A 24,819-nucleotide genomic window follows, 5' to 3' on the forward strand; every position below is an offset into this window, starting at 1 on the left:
GTTTGGTACAGTTTGGTAAAGATACAAACCTTTTATTTTTATTAATAATAAGGGTAGAATTACCAACAAAATGTCAGGTAAATGGACCCAGATGCAACTAATTTGAGATTTTATTGCAGCAATGTTTTGCTTTCCAAGAACTTTGTCAAGTCGTTACAGCTTAACAAAGTTTCTGGAGAGGGGATATGTTGCCACGACAAAATATCACATTAGTTACATCTGTGTTCATTTACGTAACGTTATATTTTTATGATGTTTACATGTACAAGTTGAGTGTCAGATGGTTAACTCTCCCACATGTGACTTAGCACAGCAGTATGTCTGATGGTTAACTCTCCCACATGTGACTTAGCGCAGTAGTATGTCTGATGGTTAACTCTCCCACATGTGACTTAGCACAGCAGTATGTCTGATGGTTAACTCTCCCACATGTGACTTAGCACAGCAGTATGTCTGATGGTTAACTCTCCCACATGTGACTTAGCGCAGTAGTATGTCTGATGGTTAACTCTCCCACATGTGACTTAGCACAGCAGTATGTCTGATGGTTAACTCTCCCACATGTGACTTAGCACAGCAGTATGTCTGATGGTTAACTCTCCCACATGTGACTTAGCGCAGCAGTATGTCTGATGGTTAACTCTCCCACATGTGACTTAGCACAGCAGTATGTCTGATGGTTAACTCTCCCACATGTGACTTAGCGCAGTAGTATGTCTGATGGTTAACTCTCCCACATGTGACTTAGCGCAGCAGTATGTCTGATGGTTAACTCTCCCACATGTGACTTAGCGCAGCAGTATGTCTGATGGTTAACTCTCCCACATGTGACTTAGCGCAGCAGTATGTCTGATGGTTAACTCTCCCACATGTGACTTAGCGCAGCAGTATGTCTGATGGTTAACTCTCCCACATGTGACTTAGCGCAGCAGTATGTCTGATGGTTAACTCTCCCACATGTGACTTAGCACAGCAGTATGTCTGATGGTTAACTCTCCCACATGTGACTTAGCGCAGCAGTATGTCTGATGGTTAACTCTCCCACATGTGACTTAGCGCAGCAGTATGTCTGATGGTTAACTCTCCCACATGTGACTTAGCGCAGCAGTATGTCTGATGGTTAACTCTCCCACATGTGACTTAGCGCAGCAGTATGTCTGATGGTTAACTCTCCCACATGTGACTTAGCACAGCAGTATGTCTGATGGTTAACTCTCCCACATGTGACTTAGCGCAGCAGTATGTCTGATGGTTAACTCTCCCACATGTGACTTAGCACAGCAGTATGTCTGATGGTTAACTCTCCCACATGTGACTTAGCACAGCAGTATGTCTGATGGTTAACTCTCCCACATGTGACTTAGCCTAGCAGGTCCACATTAACCTTCCCAACATTCTTCAAGTAACTACTAACATAATGAAAGATAAACTCTAGTACATTTTACTTAGTACAATATTTAACCCGTAAATGGTCCAAACGTATATATACGTTTTTTCAACATTTGAAAGTATGTAAAAAAAATAATCTTCTTTTTGTTTTTCTACATTTGAAAATGTGTAAAAAAAACTTTGATCTACTTTTGTAGCTCTACACATGTGAACGTAGATCTACTTTTGTAGCTCTACACATGTGAATGTAGATCTACTTTTGTAGCTCTACACATGTGAACGTAGATCTACTTTTGTAGCTCTACACATGTGAACGTAGATCTACTTTTGTAGCTCTACACATGTGAACGTAGATCTACTTTTGTAGCACTACACATGTGAACGTAGATCTACTTTTGTAGCTCTACACATGTGAATGTAGATCTACTTTTGTAGCTCTACACATGTGAATGTAGATCTACTTTTGTAGCTCTACACATGTGAATGTAGATCTACTTTTGTAGCTCTACACATGTGAACGTAGATCTACTTTTGTAGCTCTACACATGTGAACGTAGATCTACTTTTGTAGCTCTACACATGTGAATGTAGATCTACTTTTGTAGCTCTACACATGTGAACGTAGATCTACTTTTGTAGCTCTACACATGTGAACGTAGATCTACTTTTGTAGCTCTACACATGTGAATGTAGATCTACTTTTGTAGCTCTACACATGTGAATGTAGATCTACTTTTGTAGCTCTACACATGTGAACGTAGATCTACTTTTGTAGCTCTACACATGTGAATGTAGATCTACTTTTGTAGCTCTACACATGTGAATGTAGATCTACTTTTGTAGCGCTACACATGTGAACGTAGATCTGCTTGGACCGTTTACGGGTTAAAGAAGAAAAAAAAGAAGTTTGGGAAATTTAAAGAAGGAGCAGAACATAACTGTATTTTTCCCATATGTTCTTCACTTCACATAATGCTGATCTTGACACTGACGTGTGTGTGATGTATCCCACATGTTATGAGAGAATTTTCTGCACAACTGAGAGAGTACAGTAGTCCCCCCTGTATCCACGAGAATACATTAACCCGTAAACGGTCCAAGCAGATCTACGTTCACATGTGTAGAGCTACAAAAGTAGATCTACTTTTTTTTACATATTTTCACGTATAACAAAAAAAAAGTAGATCAAAGTTTTTTTACACATTTTCAAATGTAAAAAAACAAAAAGATGATCTACGTTTTTTTACATACTTTCAAATGTTGAAAAAACGTATATATACGTTTGGACCGTTTACGGGTTAAAAAACGTACCATGGATGCCCGAAGCCATGGATAGTAGCTAAGCCAATAAACTGTTTTTTGTTTACTTACATACATACCTTTGATCAAGTTTAATTGATAAATTATGCACAGTAAGTGGAGTATTATCACTTTTTCACTGACGGGAAGCGCTTCACGGCTTCTCTTAGACTTTGAAGAACTGTCACCATCGCAACTTTTGCATTAAGGGTTATTTTTGGGCCACAGTAAACTGTGGATAAATGAAACCATGGGAACCGAATCCAGTGATAAAGAGAGATTCCACTGTACTTCATGGGTGGCTATAACAGTCACCAGGTGGCACTTGCAATGTTGCAGCAGAGCCACAATATAACTGTGGATCAGGTGTGCAGAGATCAGTCAGGTTTAGTACTGATGGATCTGTTGAACAACCCATCAATACTAAAGTACAGGTACTGTACTTCCCACCTACACCACCATCCATCCTTCAGTACAGGTACTGTACTTCCCACCTACACCACCATCCATCCTTCAGTACAGGTACTGTACTTCCCACCTACACCACCATCCATCCTTCAGTACAGGTACTGTACTTCCCACCTCCACCACCATCCATCCTTCAGTACAGGTACTGTACTTCCCACCTACACCACCATCCATCCTTCAGTACAGGTACTGTACTTCCCACCTACACCACCATCCATCCTTCAGTACAGGTACTGTACTTCCCACCTACACCACCATCCATCCTTCAGTACAGGTACTGTACTTTCCACCTACACCACCATCCATCCTTCAGTACAGGTACTGTACTTCCCACCTCCACCACCATCCATCCTTCAGTACAGGTACTGTACTTCCCACCTACACCACCATCCATCCTTCAGTACAGGTACTGTACTTCCCACCTACACCACCATCCATCCTTCAGTACAGGTACTGTACTTCCCACCTACACCACCATCCATCCTTCAGTACAGGTACTGTACTTTCCACCTACACCACCATCCATCCTTCAGTACAGGTACTGTACTTCCCACCTCCACCACCATCCATCCTTCAGTACAGGTACAGTACTTCCCACCTACACCACCATCCATCCTTCAGTACAGGTACTGTACTTCCCACCTACACCACCATCCATCCTTCAGTACAGGTACTGTACTTCCCACCACCACCACCATCCATCCTTCAGTACAGGTACTGTACTTCCCACCTACACCACCATCCATCCTTCAGTACAGGTACTGTACTTCCCATCTACACCACCATCCATCCTTCAGTACAGGTACTGTACTTCCCACCTACACCACCATCCATCCTTCAGTACAGGTACTGTACTTCCCACCTACACCACCATCCATCCTTCAGTACAGGTACTGTACTTCCCACCTACACCACCATCCATCCTTCAGTACAGGTACTGTACTTCCCACCTACACCACCATCCATCCTTCAGTACAGGTACTGTACTTCCCACCTACACCACCATCCATCCTTCAGTACAGGTACTGTACTTCCCACCTACACCACCATCCATCCTTCAGTACAGGTACAATACTTCCCACCTACACCACCATCCATCCTTCAGTACAGATACTGTACTTCCCACCTACACCACAATCCATCCTTCAGTACAGGTACTGTACTTCCCACCTCCACCACCATCCATCCTTCAGTACAGGTACTGTACTTCCCACCTCCACCACCATCCATCCTTCAGTACAGGTACTGTACTTCCCACCTCCACCACCCTCCATCCTTCAGTACAGGTACAGTACTTCCCACCTACACCACCATCCATCCTTCAGTACAGGTACTGTACTTCCCACCTACACCACCATCCATCCTTCAGTACAGGTACTGTACTTCCCACCTCCACCACCATCCATCCTTCAGTACAGGTACTGTACTTCCCACCTCCACCACCATCCATCCTTCAGTACAGGTACTGTACTTCCCACCTACACCACCATCCATCCTTCAGTACAGGTACTGTACTTCCCACCTCCACCATCCATCCTTCAGTACAGGTACTGTACTTCCCACCTACACCACCATCCATCCTTCAGTACAGGTACTGTACTTCCCACCTACACCACCATCCATCCTTCAGTACAGGTACTGTACTTCCCACCTCCACCACAATCCATCCTTCAGTACAGGTACTGTACTTCCCACCTCCACCACCATCCATCCTTCAGTACAGGTACTGTACTTCCCACCTACACCACCATCCATCCTTCAGTACAGGTACTGTACTTCCCACCACCACCACCATCCATCCATCAGTACAGGTACTGTACTTCCCACCTCCACCACCACCCATCCTTCAGAGTACAGGCACTGTACTTCCCACCACCACCACCATCCATCCTTCAGTACAGGTACTGTACTTCCCACCACCATCCATCCTTCAGTACAAGTACTGTACTTCCCACCTCCACCACCATCCATCCTTCAGTACAGGTACTGTACTTCCCACCTCCACCATCCATCCTTCAGTACAGGTACTGTACTTCCCACCTCCACCACCATCCATCCTTCAGTACAGGTACTGTACTTCCCACCTCCACCACCATCCATCCTTCAGTACAGGCACTGTACTTCCCACCTACACCACCATCCATCCTTCAGTACAGGTACTGTACTTCCCACCACCACCACCATCCATCCTTCAGTACAAGTACAGTACTTCCCACCTCCACCACCATCCATCCTTCAGTACAGGCACTGTACTTCCCACCTCCACCACCATCCATCCTTCAGAGTACAGGTACTGTACTTCCCACCTCCACCACCACCCATCCTTCAGAGTAAAGACACTGTATTTCCTACCTCCACCACCATCCATCCTTCAGAGTACAGACACTGTATTTCCTACCTCCACCACCATCCATCCTTCAGAGTACAGACACTGTATTTCCTACCTCCACCACCATCCATCCTTCAGAGTACAGACACTGTATTTCCTACCTCCACCACCATTCATCCTTCAGAGTACAGACACTGTACTTCCCACCACCACCACCACCCATCCTTCAGAGTACAGGCACTGTATTTCCCACCACCACCCATCCTTCAGAGTACAGGTACTGTACTTCCCCCACCACCACCACCCATCCTTCAGAGTACAGACACTGTACTTCCCACCACCACCCATCCTTCAGAGTACAGGCACTGTACTTTCCACCTCCACCACCACCCATCCTTCAGAGTACAGGCACTGTATTTCCCACCTCAACCACCCATCTTTCAGAGTACAGGCACTGTACTTCCCACCTCCACCACTACCCATCCTTCAGAATACAGGCACTGTACTTCCCACCACCACCCATCCTTCAGAGTACAGGCACTGTACTTCCCACCTCCACCACTACCCATCCTTCAGAGTACAGGCACTGTACTTCCCACCACCACCATCACCCATCCTTCAGAGTACAGGCACTCTACTTCCCACCACCACCATCACCCATCCTTCAGAGTACAGGCACTGCACTTCCCACCACCACCCATCCTTCAGAGTGCAGGCACTGCACTTCCCACCACCAACACCACCCATCCTTCAGAGTACACATACTGTACTTCCCACCACCACCCATCCTTCAGAGTGCAGGCACTGTACTTCCCACCACCACCCATCCTTCAGAGTGCAGGCACTGTACTTCCCACCACCACCCATCCTTCAGAGTGCAGGCACTGTACTTCCCACCACCACCCATCCTTCAGAGTGCAGGCACTGTACTTCCCACCACCACCCATCCTTTAGAGTACAGGCACTGTACTTCCCACCTCTAGGACTCAAGTCCAGCTAACCGGTTTCATTGAATCCCTTCATAAATGTTACCTTGCTCACACTCCAACAGCATGTCAAGTCATAAAAGTGTACAGATCAAGATAATGTCTTAGCACCATCAAGAGACGACATAAAATGAGAACAAATCGAAGTGCCAAATGTATTCAACAGTTTTTAACTGTTCGTAGATCTAATTATATCAAGAGCCCATAGTCCAGCATCACACTATGTCCCATGGTCCACTCTTTCACCAGAACTCATGTTAGTGTACATGGCTGTGGTTCCAAGGACCATGGCCTCTGTGACCCAGTTACACACCAGGACAACTAAATTGTCAAAGAATGTCACAAGAATAAGAGCCATTACAAAACAGTGGAAAGTAAGTGTACAGTGCGTGTTAGAAGTCTGCAAGATTTACCTGTTCTTCCTTTGCATGTTTATGAAACAGAAAGATCAAGACTCCTACCAGAGTGCATAAACACTGGTATAACAAAATGATGGTAAAGTTACTCTCTAGATGGTTTCTACTTAAAACCTGTTTGCTAAAACACTATTATGGGATCTATCGTATTTTCCGGCATATAGAGCAAGTTTTCCCCCCCCCCCCAAGAAAGTCTTCGAAAAACATCATGCGCCTTATATGCTCCAGGTGAGGGGTCAAGGTTACGCTTTGTGTTAGTCTTTAGAAGTTGTTTACTAATGTTACGTTACAGCTGTTTGGAAACATTGTCTTATACTGTATGCTCGAGTGCATCACATGTCCGAAAATACAACAAGTGCAAAGTGTAAGTGCTTACACTCTTAAAACATCTGGAAATAACAAATACTGTATACATAACAAACTGAAGATGGACCACCATAATCATAACTCTGCTCCTGTGGCTACAAATGAGTAATCACAGTTTAATAAATGAAGGTATTGCAGCTGCTAGCAAGTCACATGTACTATACACAAGTAACCAGGATATACCAGGTGGAAACTTGTCACCACATTGTGCTGCCATCTTATGCACTTTTCTGTATTAATGTGGAGTTTCTAAGATAAAGTGTTTATAGTGAAAAAACACCCACAGACTGATGACATTATTTATAAATTTATGGAGCACTTTTTTTACTAAAAAAAAAAGCCAATCTGTGGGAGTTTTTTTTTCACTATAAACCTTTTTTTTATAAATTTCAAATTAAAGCAATAACCTGCATAATATCTGACCTGAACCAGTAAGAAGTCACACAGAGGGATCAAAAACAGTCGTAAGTTCCAGTCTCCTAAGTGCCGGGTATCTGTGTATTGTTCCAGTCAGGGCATTGTGACCTGTCTTTACATGTAACATAGCAGAGCTGCAGTAGTGGTGTAACACCGTCGTCCACAGTGAAAACTGTGGGTATTTGTATATTGTTCCAGCCAGGGTTTTGTGATCTGTCATTCTTTACATGTAACATAGCAGAGCTGCGGTAGTGGTGTAACACCGTCGTCCACAGTGAAAACTGTGCAGGTAGGAAGATGGTGGCCTGGTCCCTGCCACCGACTAGCTCCACTACAAACGTTACACTAACATCCACCCACATATACGTACAGTTATGACAATAACAATGCCACATGAATAAGACACATGTACAACACTCGGGTATGTTTACATATAAGACACAAGCGTAGCCAGCTTCTTCAGTCAGATATGGAGGTGAATTTTACACCGCAGATGGTGGAAAAAAGTGGAGAGATATGGAGATTAGTCCCTTAGCATCAACAGGTGATCAGTCCCTTAGCATCAACAGGTGATCAGTCCCTTAGCATCAACAGGTGATCAGTCCCTTAGCATCAACAGGTGATCAGTCCCTTAGCATCAACAGGTGATCAGTCCCTTAGCATCAACAGAAGGTGATCAGTCTTAGAATACATATGTACACCTTTACTTTTGGTATATCTCTCATGATTTTCGAGAGTCCTTCTACCCTTGGAGCCCGGCAATGGGCCAGGCTTGTCTGTTGCTTGTCTGGTCAACCAAGCTGTAGCTGCTGGAGGCCCAGTGTCCCACATATCCATCACAGCCTGGTTGATCTGGCACCTGGTGAAGATACTTGTCCAGTTTGCTTCTGAATGCTTCTACATTTGTTCCAGCAGTGTTTCTGATATCTTCTGGTGTGATGTTGAATAATCTGGAGCCATGAATGTTGATATAGTGTTCTCTTATTGTGCACACCACACCCCAGCTTTTCACTGGGTTTATTTTCCATTTCCTCCCATATCTCTCACTCCAGTACTATGTTGTGGCTAGCTGGTCTAGTGGCTAACGCGACGGGCTGGAGTTTTGAGACTCTATGACCGCGGGTTCAATCCTGGCCGGGGGTATGGTTTATTTGCAATCGTGTCATTACGATTTCTTGAGTCATGTTGTTATGGCAGTGTGCAGATCTGGTACCAAGCCCTCAAGTACTTTCCAGGTACAGTGGAACCTTGATCCACTGTATATATTATCATGTATCTCTCTCCCCTTTGCTCCAGTGAGTACATGTTCAAGACTTTAAGGCATTCCCAGTAATTTAAATGTTTTACTGACTCTGTGTGTGCAGTAAACAATCTCTGTACAGTGGACCCCCGCATAACGATCACCTCCAAATGCGACCAATTATGTAAGTGTATTTATGTAAGTGCGTTTGTACGTGTATGTTTGGGGGTCTGAAATGGACTAATCTACTTCACAATATTCCTTATGGGAAAAAATTCGGTCAGTACTGGCACCTGAACATACTACTGGAATGAAAAAAGTTCGTTAACCGGGGGTCCACTGTATTTGGTCCAGGTCTGATATTTCTCCTGCCATGAACGGGGCCGTTAATACTGAGCAATATTCTAAGGGAGGGAGCATTAGTGATTTGAAGAGTGTCATCACAGGCATTATGTTCATTGTTTTGAAAGTTCTCAATACCCATCCCATCCTCCTCCTGGCTATCCTGACCTTTGTCTTACTATGGTCTTTGAAAGGTCAGCTGATGTAATTATTCCCAAGTCTTTTACATGTTCCTTTTGTTCTATTTGGTGACCCTTTGAGTTTTGTATATAGTGTTCCTTTTGAGTCCTTCATTTTTTCCATACCTAAGTTGCTGGAACTTATTGCGTCCAGTCCCTCAGCCCAGAGCTGCTGTGATCAGTCCCTCAGCCCAGAGCTGCTGTGATCAGTCCCTCAGCCCAGAGCTGTTGTGATCAGTCCCTCAGCCCAGAGCTGCTGTGATCAGTCCCTCAGCCCAGAGCTGCTGTGATCAGTCCCTCAGCCCAGAGCTGCTGTGATCAGTCCCTCAGCCCAGAGCTGCTGTGATCAGTCCCTCAGCCCAGAGCTGCTGTGATCAGTCCCTCAGCCCAGAGCTGCTGTGATCAGTCCCTCAGCCCAGAGCTGCTGTGATCAGTCCCTCAGCCCAGAGCTGCTGTGATCAGTCCCTCAGCCCAGAGCTGCTGTGATCAGTCTATCAAGATTGATGGACTGATTACATCAACTCCAGGTAGATGGACTGATTACATCAACACCAGGTAGATGGACTGATTACATCAACACCAGGTAGATGGACTGATTACATCAACACCAGGTAGATGGACTGATTACATCAACTCCAGGTAGATGGACTGATTACATCAACACCAGGTAGATGGACTGATTACATCAACACCAGGTAGATGGACTGATTACATCAACACCAGGTAGATGGACTGATTACATCAACTCCAGGTAGATGGACTGATTACATCAACTCCAGGTAGATGGACTGATTACATCAACACCAGGTAGATGGACTGATTACATCAACACCAGGTATTTGGACTGATTACATCAACACCAGGTACTTGGACTGATTACATCAACACCAGGTAGATGGACTGATTACATCAACACCAGGTACTTGGACTGATTACATCAACACCAGGTACTTGGACTGATTACATCAACTCCAGGTAGATGGACTGATTACATCAACACCAGGTAGATGGACTGATTACATCAACACCAGGTACTTGGACTGATTACATCAACACCAGGTAGATGGACTGATTACATCAACTCCAGGTAGATGGACTGATTACATCAACACCAGGTAGATGGACTGATTACATCAACACCAGGTAGATGGACTGATTACATCAACACCAGGTAGATGGACTGATTACATCAACACCAGGTAGATGGACTGATTACATCAACACCAGGTAGATGGACTGATTACATCAACACCAGGTACTTGGACTGATTACATCAACACCAGGTAGATGGACTGATTACATCAACACCAGGTAGATGGACTGATTACATCAACACCAGGTAGATGGACTGATTACATCAACACCAGACTGTAGATGGACTGATTACATCAACACCAGGTAGATGGACTGATTACATCAACACCAGGTAGATGGACTGATTACATCAACACCAGGTAGATGGACTGATTACATCAACTCCAGGTAGATGGACTGATTACCTTAAATTCCTCCTTACCTTCCACCGTTCTTCTCTGCATCGAACTGAAGAAGCCGTTGACTGGTAGAGTGTTTTCCTCAATAAAGATTCCCAAATGTTGTACACCCCACCCAGTGTTGCATACCACACCCAGTGTTGCATACCACACCCAGTGTTGTACACCCCACCCAGTGTTGCACACCACACCCAGTGTTGCACACCACACCCAGTGTTGCACACCACACCCAGTGTTGCACACCACACCCAGTGTTGCACACCACACCCAGTGTTGCACACCACACCCAGTGTTGCACACCACACCCAGTGTTGCACACCACACCCAGTGTTGTACACCCCACCCAGTGTTGTATACCACACCCAGTGTTGTATACCACACCCAGTGTTGCACACCACACCCAGTGTTGCACACCACACCCAGTGTTGCACACCACACCCAGTGTTGCACACCAAACCTAGTGTTACACATATGTCTTATTCATCATGTTGGTACTAACATTAACATAACTACACCACAGTTAAATGGAAGTTCTGACCTCTCTTGAGATGCCGTCAGTGTCCCTTAGTACATAATGACTCTACTGAACACAGTAACTCTACAGTAATTAGTAATTTACAAACTTTCATTCATGTTTGCATCTGCATTTGCATTTTAAACCACTAGTGACCCAGCCACTGCAAATTCTACACAAGCTATTGTATTAGGGTCCGTGAGATGTGAACCCTGGAAGGGCTTTCAGGTTCAATTCCTGGAGGGTCGTTCGGGTTTAAGGAGTGATGGAGGTTCAATCCTTGGTCCACTAAACACAACCCAGTCACTATTCTGTTAAGACTTAGTAGCGTTCTTGACAAGTAACTCACATTTTGTCTATCTTGGGCCAATATACAGTCATGACTTGATAATGTTTTATTACAGTGCTCCTTGACTTACAATGGTTCAACTTATGACGGCTCAACTCACAATGGTTCGATTAATGATAGTTCAACTTACAATGGTTCAACTTACGACGGTTCGACTTGCAATGGTTCAACTTACAATGGTTCAACTTACGATGGTTCGACTTCCAATGGTTCAACTTATGATGGTTCGACTTCCAATGGTTAAACTTACAATGGTTCAACTTACAATGGTTCAACTTATGATGGTTCGACTTCCAATGGTTCAACTTACGATGGTTCGACTTACAATATTTCAATTTTACGATGGTGCGGCAGCAATTACTTAGATGAAACTTAAGATAATTACCCAACATGAAGACAACACGTCCATAACTTGTATTTACTGACTTTTCAATACTGGTATTTAGTTAGTTACAATAATTATTTATTTACTTATTCACTGACTTATTTATTTAGCACATCACATTCGGCACGATATTTTCTACTTACGGTGCGTTCGTCAGAACGTAACCCAATCGTAAGTAAAGGACAGGCTATATATTCATATTTATTATTTTCGGTGCTTTGGTGACTCTGAGGTGAATCGAGTGAGTTGATGCACCTCCATTATCCTCTGAAGACTTTCTTTAATAATCTTCTAATATTTTTATTTACTTAATATATGATAGTACAAACATGTTTTTATAGTAAGGAAAGAGTAAGGTAATGAGGATAACAAAAAGATTAGGTGATGAAAGATTGGATATCAGATTGGAGGGAGAGAGTATGGAGGAGGTGAATGTATTCAGATATTTGGGAGTGGACGTGTCAGCGGATGGGTCTATGAAAGATGAGGTGAATCATAGAATTGATGAGGGGAAAAGGGTGAGTGGTGCACTTAGGAGTCTGTGGAGACAAAGAACTTTGTCCTTGGAGGCAAAGAGGGGAATGTATGAGAGTATAGTTTTACCAACGCTCTTATATGGGTGTGAAGCATGGGTGATGAATGTTGCAGCGAGGAGAAGGCTGGAGGCAGTGGAGATGTCATGTCTGAGGGCAATGTGTGGTGTGAATATAATGCAGAGAATTCGTAGTTTGGAAGTTAGGAGGAGGTGCGGGATTACCAAAACTGTTGTCCAGAGGGCTGAGGAAGGGTTGTTGAGGTGGTTCGGACATGTGGAGAGAATGGAGCAAAACAGAATAACTTCAAGAGTGTATCAGTCTGTAGTGGAAGGAAGGCGGAGTAGGGGTCGGCCTAGGAAAGGTTGGAGGGAGGGGGTAAAGGAGGTTTTGTGTGCGAGGGGCTTGGACTTCCAGCAGGCATGCGTGAGCGTGTTTGATAGGACTGAATGGAGACGAATGGTTTTTAATACTTGACGTGCTGTTGCAGTGTGAGCAGAGTAACATTTATGAAGGGGTTCAGGGAAACCGGCAGGCCGGACTTGAGTCCTGGAGATGGGAAGTACAGTGCCTGCACTCTGAAGGAGGGGTGTTAATGTTGCAGTTTAAAAACTGTAGTGTAAAGCACCCTTCTGGCAAGACAGTGATGGAGTGAATGATGGTGAAAGTTTTTCTTTTTCGGGCCACCCTGCCTTGGTGGGAATCGGCCAGTGTGATAATAAAATAAAATAATACTAATATTTATTTTGACATGATATACAGTTACACATACTGTAGTTATAACTTGCACTGGCAAGCTAAAAAAAAAAAAAAGGGCTGTGATTTTCTTTACGGCGATATTGGCTTTATGGAGGCGGTCTGGAAACTAACCCACCGTATTGTTAGGTGCACAGGACGAGCCTGGCCCATGGCTGGGCCAGTGACAGTAGCTATTTATTTATTTATCATGCATTCATATTTGACTTAAGTTTTCAACTTACAATGAGTTTATCGGAACATAACCCCAATAGTTATTTATCATACCATACTCAACTTATGATATTTTCAGCTTATGATACGTTCATTGGAACAGCCCCAGTAATTATTTTTATTATTTTTTTTAATACCATATTGGCTGTTTCCCACCAAGGCAGGGTGGCCAGAAAAAGATAAACTTTCACCATCATTCCCTCCATCAATGTGTTGCCAGAGGAATGCTTACACTGCAGTTATAAAACTGCAACATTAACACCCCTCCTTCAGAGTGCAGACACTGTACTTCCCATCTCCAGGACTCGAGTCCGGCCTGCCAGTTTCCCTGAATCCCTTCATAAAAGTTACCTTGCTTGCACTCCAACAGCACGTCAAGTCCTAAAAACCATTTGTCTCCATTTGCTCCTGTCTAACACGCTCACACACGCTTGCTGGAAGTCCAAGCCCCTCACACACAAAACCTCCTTTACCCCCTAACTCCAACCTTTCCTAGGCTGACCCCTACCCCGCCTTCCCTCCACTACAGATTTATACACTCTCGAAGTCATTCTATTTCATTCCATCCTCTCTACATGTCCAAAACATCTCAATAACCCCTCCTTAGCCCTCTGGATAACAGTTTTGGTAATCCCACATCTCCTTCTAATCTCCAAACTACTGATTCTCTGCATTATACTCACACCACACATGACATCTTCACTGCCTCCAGCCTTCTCCTTGTTGCAACATTCACAAACTATGCCTCACCTCCATACAAGAATGATGGTATAACTATACTCTCATACATTCCTCTCTTTGCTTTCATAGACAAAGTTCTTTGTCTCCAAAGACTCCTCAGTGCATCATTCACCTTTTTACCCTCGTCAATTCTATGATTCACCTCATTCTTCATAGACCCATCTGCTGATACGTCCACTCCCAAATATCTGAACACACTCACCTCCTCCATACTCTCTCCCTCCAGTCTGATATCCAATCTTCCATTACTTAAGTATTTATTTGCTTATTTATTTATCATAATACAGTGGTACCTCAAGTTACGAACTTAATTCGTTCCAGAAGACTGTTCGAGTGCCGATACTGAACGAATTTGTTCCCATAAGGAATAATGTAAACTAGATTAGTCCATTTCAGACCCCCAAAAATACACTTACATAACTGTTCGTGTTGGGAGCTGTTCGAAATTTGAGGTATGCACCACTGTATTTGACTTACGATATTTTCAACTTACAATGGGTTCACTGGAACATAACCCCAAGGTACGTCAAGGAGCACCAACTTGGCAATACTGTACTGTTGTCATTTAATTGGACATCGCGGGCTACTCTCAAGAGTGACTGAGCTCCCATCTACATACATCCAGAGGGCAAGACTCACCGACTGGTTGGAAAGCGTCGCCGCGCCCTCAGGAGCGATGTCCCCCAGCAGGTGAGAGGGGTACATGCTGCCGCCAACACCACCTCGGTTGCCACTGCCATCTTCCCCGCTGACTTCCGAGCTGCTGTCTCGGCCCTGCAGGAGACAACCAATCACCTTCAGTCTCACCTCAAACTCGAAAAAAATGAGTAGAAATATAATAATATCTTTATTTCTACATGTACAAGGTATACATACCATAGCTGACATCAATAATATACTACTATATAGAGAACCGCTTGTTATTCAGAGCATTTCCTGCAAATTAGGTCAGTTTTGTCACAGGATGCGACCCACACCATTCCACTAACACCCAGGTACCCATTATTACTGATGGGTGAACGTGGACAACAGATGTAAGGAAACATGTCCGATGTTTCCACCCTCACTAGGAATCGAACCCAGACCCTCACTGCATGAAGCGAGAGCTTTTGCCACCAGGCCATGGGGCACCGTATTTAGTTAACTGGAACATAACCCCAGCACAAGTACTAGTACTACTATTACTCTGACTAACACCTCCACCCTTCCTTCAGAGTGTAAGTACATACTGTACTTCCCACCTCTAGGACTCAAGTCTGGTTAACATGTTTCCTTGAATCCCTTCACTCCAACAGCATGTCAAATCATTCAAACCACATGCCTCCACTCACTCCCATCTGACATGCTCACACCAACAAAGATTCACAGAAGAATTCAAAGCAAGTTACTGGGTCAAGTCTGGCTCATCATTTCTCATTTTCAAATCTTAAAACATTTTTGGTGGTATTAAAAAAAGTGTAGGGTCTGGGCACCGTGCCTACTATGCTCAGTGGGTTATGTACAAGAAACTGCCCATTTACCAATTTCAACTACCCAATAATGTGGTCAGAAATTTGCAATTTGGCCAATTTCACGAAAATTAAAAATATATGACAATTTCAAAATAAGGTCCAGAATGAACAATGCAGACATTCCTGGCTCTAAAATAACATTTTCTTTGTTCATCAGTCATGTCTCCAGGCCCCTCTGATATTACTCTTGCTTTCTATTTTGAATTTTTATTCAAACAATAAATAGAAAATTTACTGTTATGCAGACTACTGCAATACTGTAATAATTGTACAAATAATGTCAGCCCATTCATGACTGCATATTAGAATAGCTACTTGGACATTTATTGGAAAATGACATTATTTGTTTACTTTTGAACATCGGCAAAAATCAAGCATTTCCGCTACTTTGAGCTTCATTTCAAGGTTCTTTTCATAGTAAAACCAATCAAAATCACCTCTATTTCTATAATATGTTTCCCATTTTATCAAATGAGACCAAGAAAACGAGAATATAACCATAAATATTATACGACAATAGACCACAAAGTCGGCATTTTAATTAAAAAAAAAGAACGGTCGGAGTTTTCTTTTTCTCATTATGCACTGCGTGCTGCAGGATTTTTTTTATATGGTGCACACTGACCACACAGACCCATTCTCTCACATGTGGGCCTACCAGCTTTCTCCTGCTTGATTTGAAGCCGCTAGAATTTATGAGTATATATACGTCAAACACGGTGGCTCGTAAGACATATACATACGACCAAGTCGAAGGGTTAATTGTAATTACATTAATTCTCATGGGAAATATTTTGGTTTTCGGCCATTTCAGTTTTAGGCCAAGCTTCTGGAATGGATTACGGCTGATAACCAAGGGTCTACTGTACTTGAATCTCTGAAGGGTTTCAAGCTTTCCTACTACAGCATTCCAGCCTTGGAACAGGCTGAAGTACTACTCTAGGCATGGTTATTTATTTACGTTCATGGGAGAGTGCAAAACCCACAGGGGTCGTACATTGCTGCGGTAGCGGGGGGAGGGTAATTAGCTATTATCCAAGGATAAGGGTAGCTCAAATACCTTGGATAAAGAGCCCTTTATCAGCATCAACACATTGCCCTTGAAGGGAAATGCTCTCGCCTCACACACTGTGTGTCTGGGGTTCAATCCCCGGTACGGGTGGAAATACTGGTCGTGTTACCTTACACCTGCTGTCACTGTTCACCTAGCAGTAAGTAGGTACCTGGGTGCTAATGGACTGGTGTGGGTGGTATCCTGGGGGACAAGATTGAAGGATCACAATGGAAATAAGACAGCCCTCAATGACTCACTGATTTTCTTGGGTTATCCTGGGTGGCTAACCCTCCCTACCCTGGGTTATCCTGGGTGGCTAACACCCTACCCTGGGTTATCCTGACTGGCTAACACTCCCTACCCTGGGTTATCCTGGCTGGCTAACACTCCCTACCCTGGGTTATCATGGCTGGCTAACCCTCCCTACCCTGGGTTATCCTGGCTGGCTAACACTCCCTACCCTGGGCTATCCTGGCTGGCTAACACTCCCTACCCTGGGTTATCCTGGCTGGCTAACACTCCTTACCCTGGGTTATCCTGGCTGGCTAACACTCCCTACCCTGGGTTATCCTGGCTGGCTAACCCTCCCTACCCTGGGTTATCCTGGCTGGCTAACACTCACTACCCTGGGTTATCCTGAGTGGCTAACACTCCCTACCCTGGGTTATCCTGGCTGGCTAACACTCCCTACCCTGGGTTATCCTGGCTGGCTAACACTCCCTACCCTGGGTTATCCTGGCTGGCTAACACTCCCTACCCTGGGTTATCCTGAGTGGCTAACACTCCCTACCCTGGGTTATCCTGGCTGGCTAACCCTCCCTACCCTGGGTTATCCTGGCTGGCTAACACTCCCTACCCTGGGTTATCCTGGCTGGCTAACACTCCCTACCCTGGGTTATCCTGGCTGGCTAACACTCCCTACCCTGGGTTATCCTGAGTGGCTAACACTCCCTACCCTGGGTTATCCTGGCTGGCTAACACTTCCTACCCTGGGTTATCCTGGCTGGCTAACACTCCCTACCCTGGATTACCCTGGCTGGCTAACACTCCCTACCCTGGGTTATCCTGGCTGTCCAACACTCCCTACCCTGGGTTATCCTGGCTAGCTAACACTCCCTACCCTGGGTTATCCTGGCTGGCTAACACTCCCTGCCCTGGGTTATCCTGGCTGGCTAACACTCCCTACCCTGGGTTATCCTGAGTGGCTAACACTCCCTACCCTGGGTTATCCTGGCTGGCTAACACTTCCTACCCTGGGTTATCCTGGCTGGCTAACACTCCCTACCCTGGGTTATCCTGGCTGGCTAACACTCCCTACCCTGTGTTATCCTGGCTGGCTAACACTCCCTACCCTGGGTTATCCCGGGTGGCTAACACTCCCTACCCTGGGTTATCCTGGCTGGCTAACCCTCCCTACCCTGGGTCATCCTGGCTGGCTAACACTCCCTACCCTGGGTTATCCTGGCTGGCTAACACTCCCTACCCTGGGTTATCCTGGCTGGCTAACACTCCCTACCCTGGGTTATCCTGGGTGGCTAACACTCCCTACCCTGGGTTATCCTGGCTGGCTAACACTTCCTACCCTGGGTTATCCTGGCTGGCTAACACTCCCTACCCTGGATTACCCTGGCTGGCTAACACTCCCTACCCTGGGTTATCCTGGCTGTCCAACACTCCCTACCCTGGGTTATCCTGGCTAGCTAACACTCCCTACCCTGGGTTATCCTGGCTGGCTAACACTCCCTGCCCTGGGTTATCCTGGCTGGCTAACACTCCCTACCCTGGGTTATCCTGAGTGGCTAACACTCCCTACCCTGGGTTATCCTGGCTGGCTAACACTTCCTACCCTGGGTTATCCTGGCTGGCTAACACTCCCTACCCTGGATTACCCTGGCCGGCTAACACTCCCTACCCTGGGTTATCCTGGCTGTCCAACACTCCCTACCCTGGGTTATCCTGGCTAGCTAACACTCCCTACCCTGGGTTATCCTGGCTGGCTAACACTCCCTGCCCTGGGTTATCCTGGCTGGCTAACACTCCCTACCCTGGATTATCCTGGGTGGCTAACACTCCCTACCCTGGGTTATCCTGGCTGGCTAACCCTCCGGGTTAAAAATCTCAACAAAGCGTCATTATAACTCACAAGCAGCGAGACTCACCGCCGCTCTGTGTACACCAGAGGGTCCTGCCTGGTGTGCAGTTTGAAACATGTGGTGTGCCAGGTTCTCTTCCACCGAGAGGAAATGCGAGAAGTCACCACCACCCCCAGACGACTCGTTCATGGGGTCACCCTGTATCTCCGATATTTCGCTTTTTAATCCCCCGTTCTCCATCTCCTCGTTAATATCACAATGTTCGGTTTTGATTTCGGCCGCATTTTGCGAGTACACTTCTATGTCGTGTTGCACGTGCGATTCGTGTTGAATCCGTGGCTCAGGTTGCGAGCGGGAGTCATGAGCCCGCATGTCATGTTGCATCCGAGAGTCGTGGTGCATCCGCACATCGTGTATTCGTGTGGGCGACACTTCTGACTCCTGTTGTACATGGAGGCTGTCCGTACGCTGGACGACTGATGCTTCCTGAGTGGTGAGGTGAGAGGCGTCATCATCCGCCTGAGGTATAATGCACTTATTGGAGGTTTCGACTTCGCCACCCCCCTGCATCACCTCCGTTCGGTGGTGTCCATACTGCGTCACCTCTTCGGAGGGCGTTCCATGGCACCCTCTGTCCCCACTGTGAGATCTCGTGGTTCCCCGGTCGCTGTCTCTCGCCTCCCGATCTTGTCTCCGCCGTTTTGCCGGCCGCTCCCCTCCCATCGGAGCCTCCGGTCTGAGGGGTTGGGAAGGGTCCTCGTCCGGAACGGCCAGACCCTTTATTCGAAGACATTCCGCAGCCTTAATTAGACCCGGAAGGTCCGTCTGCTGAACATCAACCTCACCCAGGTACATATAGTCCAAGAGAGCTTCCAGCTCGTGACTCTTAATATCCTTCAGCACGATCACAGGTTTTTGGCACTGGGTGTGTTCAAACACCTCGGTGAAGAAGTCACTACACGCCATCAGCACCAGACGATGGACGGCGAAGAACTTTGCGCCACAGGCCAGGGTTACGTCAGTATAGCATCCCTGAAATACACAAAAGTATCATTGAGGACGGAATCAAGAATGTTGTAATGTTGAATTTATTGGCTAAGAGATGCTATGCTGCCTAAGATCACTTGAAGAACTGCTATGCTGCCTAAGATCACTTTAAGAACTGCTATGCTGCCTAAGATCACTTTAAGAACTGCTACACTTTCTAGGTTCACTTCAAGACCTGCTACACTTCCTAGGTTCATTTCAAGACCTGCTACACTACCTAGGTTCACTTCAAGACCTGCTACACTACCTAAGCATGTTTGGGGGACCTTGACACATAGCTCTTAAGCTGAAAATTCATCGATTTTCCCTCGAATACTCTAATTTAACAATGCACAAATTTCTATTCTGGCAACTCCTACTTATGAATTTCAGCATTAATCTGATTCAACTGATGTTTGGAGATTATCTCTGAAACAATTAGCCTAAATCTGAAATGAAATTTCACATTTTCACAGATTTTAGATTTGCTAAAGCTTTAGGGAGACAACCCTGATAAATCTGAGGGATACCATGTATGACATATTGTATCTAGTTTTTCAGTGAAACGCCCGTATCCCACCGAGTCAGGTCGACCTAAAGAGAAAAACAATAGTTTTTTCTTTTTAACCCGTAAACGGTCCAAGCAGATCTACGTTCACATGTGTAGAGCTACAAAAGTAGATCTACGTTTTTTTTACATATTTTCAAATATAACAAAAAAAAAGTAGATCAAAGTTTTTTTACACATTTTCAAATGTAAAAAAACAAAAAGAAGATCTACTTTTTTTACATACTTTCAAATGTTGAAAAAACGTATATACAGTGGACCCCCGGTTAACGATATTTTTTCACTCCAGAAGTATGTTCAGGTGCCAGTACTGACCGAATTTGTTCCCATAAGGAATATTGTGAAGTAGATTAGTCCATTTCAGACCCCCAAACATACACGTACAAACGCACTTACATAAATACACTTACATAATTGGTCGCATTCGGAGGTGATCGTTATGCGAGGGTCCACTGTATACGTTTGTACCGTTCACGGGTTAAATTTAGTGGTTTAGAGAGAAGGGGTTACTAGCTCCTTGCTCTGTAACTAGTTATATATGAGGTATATGATGAATTATACAGTAATACTATCAAGGTGGTCCTCGACTTACGATTGTAAGGTGAAAATAATGTAAAGATGAATATAAATGTGATGTGATAAATAACTAGTGTCAGTAAATATGTAAATATATAATTACTGAAACTAAATACAGTGGACCCCCGGTATTCGATGGCATCGGTATTCGATAAATCTGGTATTCGATGCATTGTAACGCAAAATTTTCGCCTCGGTATCCGATCGAAAACCCGGTATTCGATACGATTCGTACGAGACGTGTCCACGTGTGGGCTGAACTGCCCCGTGTGTGCCAGTGTTTACAAGCCAGCCAGTGTGCGCGCATCTAAGGATACATTCGGTACATTCCATATTATCATTGTTTTTGGTGCTTGTTTCTGCAAAATAAGTCACCATGGGCCCCAAGAAAGCTTCTAGTGCCAACCCTGTCGTAAAAAGGGTGAGAATTAGTATGGAAATTAAGAAAGATTTTGAAGGGTTTGGGGCTAACCCTGAGAAGCCTATGCCAGTTGTGGAATCAATTGTGCCTACTCCAAAAATTAAGGAAATGTGTGCACAGTGGGTTGAAGTGCAAACCTTTATGGATGAAAATCACCCTAACACAGCTATTGCAAGCCGTGCTGGTGACTATTACAATGACAATGTTGTGGCCCATTTTAGACAAATCGTAAAGGAACGGGAGGTACAGAGCTCTATGGACAGATATGTTGTGCGACAGAAGTCCAGTGACTCAACCTGGTCCTAGTGGCATTAAAAGAACAAGGGAAGTAACCCCGGAAAAGGACTTGCTACCTCAAGTCCTAATGGAAGGGGATTCCCCTTCTAAACACTAACACCTCTCCCCTCCTCCCATCCCATCAATCACCACCAGATCTTCATTAAAGGTAAGTGTCAATTATTCTATTGTTATTGTAATTATTTTATTGTATTAAACTTAATATTTCATGTGGTAAAATATTTTTTTTCATACTTTTGCGTGTCTTGCACGGATTAATTTGATTTCCATTATTTATCGGGAAAATTGATTCGCTTTTCGATATTCGATGAGCTCTCAGGAACGGATTAATATCGAATACCGGGGGTCTACTGTACCAGTACTGAAAATGAAATATATGAATATACGTTTATCCAATCAACAAATGTACAATATTTACAAAGTCACACTCCATTGTGTGGGTTATTTGTGTACTGTATCATGTGGAAAAAATCTTTGAATATGATTTTGAAGACAAGGACTATGAAAATCCTGAGTGGAATAGAGCCCCGTTCTGTGGTGGAACAGATGAAGGTCCTCCACGACTCACATTCAAATTTTTATTCCTCAGCATAGTATACAATCTGTAATTTACACATTATAAAACAAACTAAACCTAATGCTTACACATTACTTAAAACTAGACATAGGTTATAGACTGGAAAATTTGAATTATTCATTATTTTACATTATCGCAAAAGAGGCAGCCAAAACGCTGACCTTTTCCCGAAGTATTCGCAGGAGGTGGAAGAACGCAGGTTTGTGGTTGTTCCACTTGAGAGAGAGGAAATCTTCCCCCATCGTGGATAATATCAAACACTCGAACCTGCAACAATATTGATGTTAATGATGACCTTGGCACGTGGACTCTTGACACAGTTAATAAAAGCTTCTAAAGTCTACTCAGGTACAGGTACACAATTATCATAGTGTAAACTCACCTAGGGTAATCTAAGTGAACCATTGGTACTAGTAATAACAATGGTGATGACCTAAGACCTAAGTGAACCAATGGTACTATTAAAGAAACCTGTGATAACAATGGTACTATCACTAACCTGTAATAACTGACACCTGACTCACAACTGTCACCTGACTCAGCTGACACCTGACTCAACTGACACCTGACCCACAACTGACACACCTGGCTCACAACTGACACCTGACTCAACTGACACCTGACTCAACTGACACACCTGACTCACAACTGACACACCTGACTCACAACTGACACCTGACTCACAACTGACACACCTGGCTCACAACTGACACCTGACTCACAACTGACACCTGACTCAACTGACACCTGACTCACAACTGACACACCTGGCTCACAACTGACACCTGACAACTGACACACCTGACTCACAACTGACACCTGACTCACAACTGACACAAGTGACTCACAACTGACACCTGACTCAACTGACGCAAGTGACTCACAACTGACACAAGTGACTCACAACTGACACCTGGCTCACAACTGACACACCTGACTCAACTGACACACCTGACTCACAACTGACACACCTGACTCACAACTGACACCTGACTCACAACTGACACCTGACTCAAGTGACACCTGACTCACAACTGTCAACTGACTCAACTGACACCTGACTCACAGACACACCTGACTCACAACTGTCACCTGACTCATAACTGACACCTGACTCAACTGACACCTGACTCACAACTGACACACATTGACTCAACTGACACATGACTCACAACTGAAACACACACCTGACTCAACTGACACGTGACTCACAAATGACACCTGACACATACCTGACTCACAAATGACACACCTGACAACTCACATATGACACACACCTGACTCAACTCACATGACACACTTGACTCAACTCACATGACACACACCTGACAACTCATATGACACACACCTGACTCACAACTCACATGACACACCTGACTCACAACTCACATATGATTCACATCTGACACAAATGACACACGGCTCACACCTGACTCACAACTCACATGACACACCTGACTCACAACTCACATGACACACCTGACTCACAACTCACATGACACACACCTGACTCACAACTCACATGACACACACCTGACTCAACTCTCATGATTCACCTCACAACTCACGTGACTCACAAATTACATATGACTTACATCTGATTCAACTAACATGACACACACCTGACTCACAACTGACACACCTGACTCAAGTCACATGACTCACAACTGACACACCTGATTCAACTCACATATGACTCACAACTCACACACCTGACTCACAACTCACATGTCACACATGACACACACCTGACACCTGACTCACACAACCGACTCACAACTCACATATGACTCACCTGACACCTGACTCACAACTCACACAACTGACTCACAACTCACATATGACAACTCACACAACAGACTCACACATATGACACACACCTGACTCAAAACTCACATGACTCACACTGACTCAACTCACATGACTCACACACCTGACTCACAACTCACATGACTCACAACTCACATGACTCACACCTGACTCACAACTCACATATGACTCAACTCACAACTCAACTCACATGACTCACACTGACACAACTGACTCAACTCACATGACTCACAACTGACTCAACTCACATATGGCTCACACAACTGACTCAACTCACATGACTCACCTGACATACACCTAACTCACACATCTGACTCACAACTGACTCACACAACTGACACACCTGACTCACACAACTGACTCACACACCTGACTCACACAACTGACTCACACACCTGACTCACACAACTGACTCACACCTGACTCACAACTGACACACAACTGACACACC

General features: G+C 44.8%; 1 protein-coding gene across 8 annotated transcripts in view; it reads right to left on the bottom strand.

Moving 5' to 3' along the window:
• LOC128702563 (longitudinals lacking protein, isoforms H/M/V) overlaps positions 1 to 24,819 on the bottom strand; it is a 96,514-nt gene that overhangs the window by 66,286 nt on the left and 5,409 nt on the right. For all 8 annotated transcript variants that reach the window (XM_070105395.1, XM_070105393.1, XM_070105394.1 and 5 more), the window contains exons 2-4: positions 22,700 to 22,805; positions 19,140 to 20,105; positions 15,055 to 15,189 (exon numbers count right to left, since the gene is read on the bottom strand). In XM_070105395.1, the coding sequence (XP_069961496.1) occupies positions 15,055 to 15,189; positions 19,140 to 20,105; positions 22,700 to 22,780 (1,182 nt within the window). In that variant the 5' untranslated portion in view covers positions 22,781 to 22,805. The remainder of the gene's footprint in view (positions 1 to 15,054; positions 15,190 to 19,139; positions 20,106 to 22,699; positions 22,806 to 24,819) is intronic.

Source organism: Cherax quadricarinatus, chromosome 98 (genome assembly GCF_038502225.1).
Source record: "Cherax quadricarinatus isolate ZL_2023a chromosome 98, ASM3850222v1, whole genome shotgun sequence".
NCBI lineage: Eukaryota > Metazoa > Arthropoda > Malacostraca > Decapoda > Parastacidae > Cherax > Cherax quadricarinatus.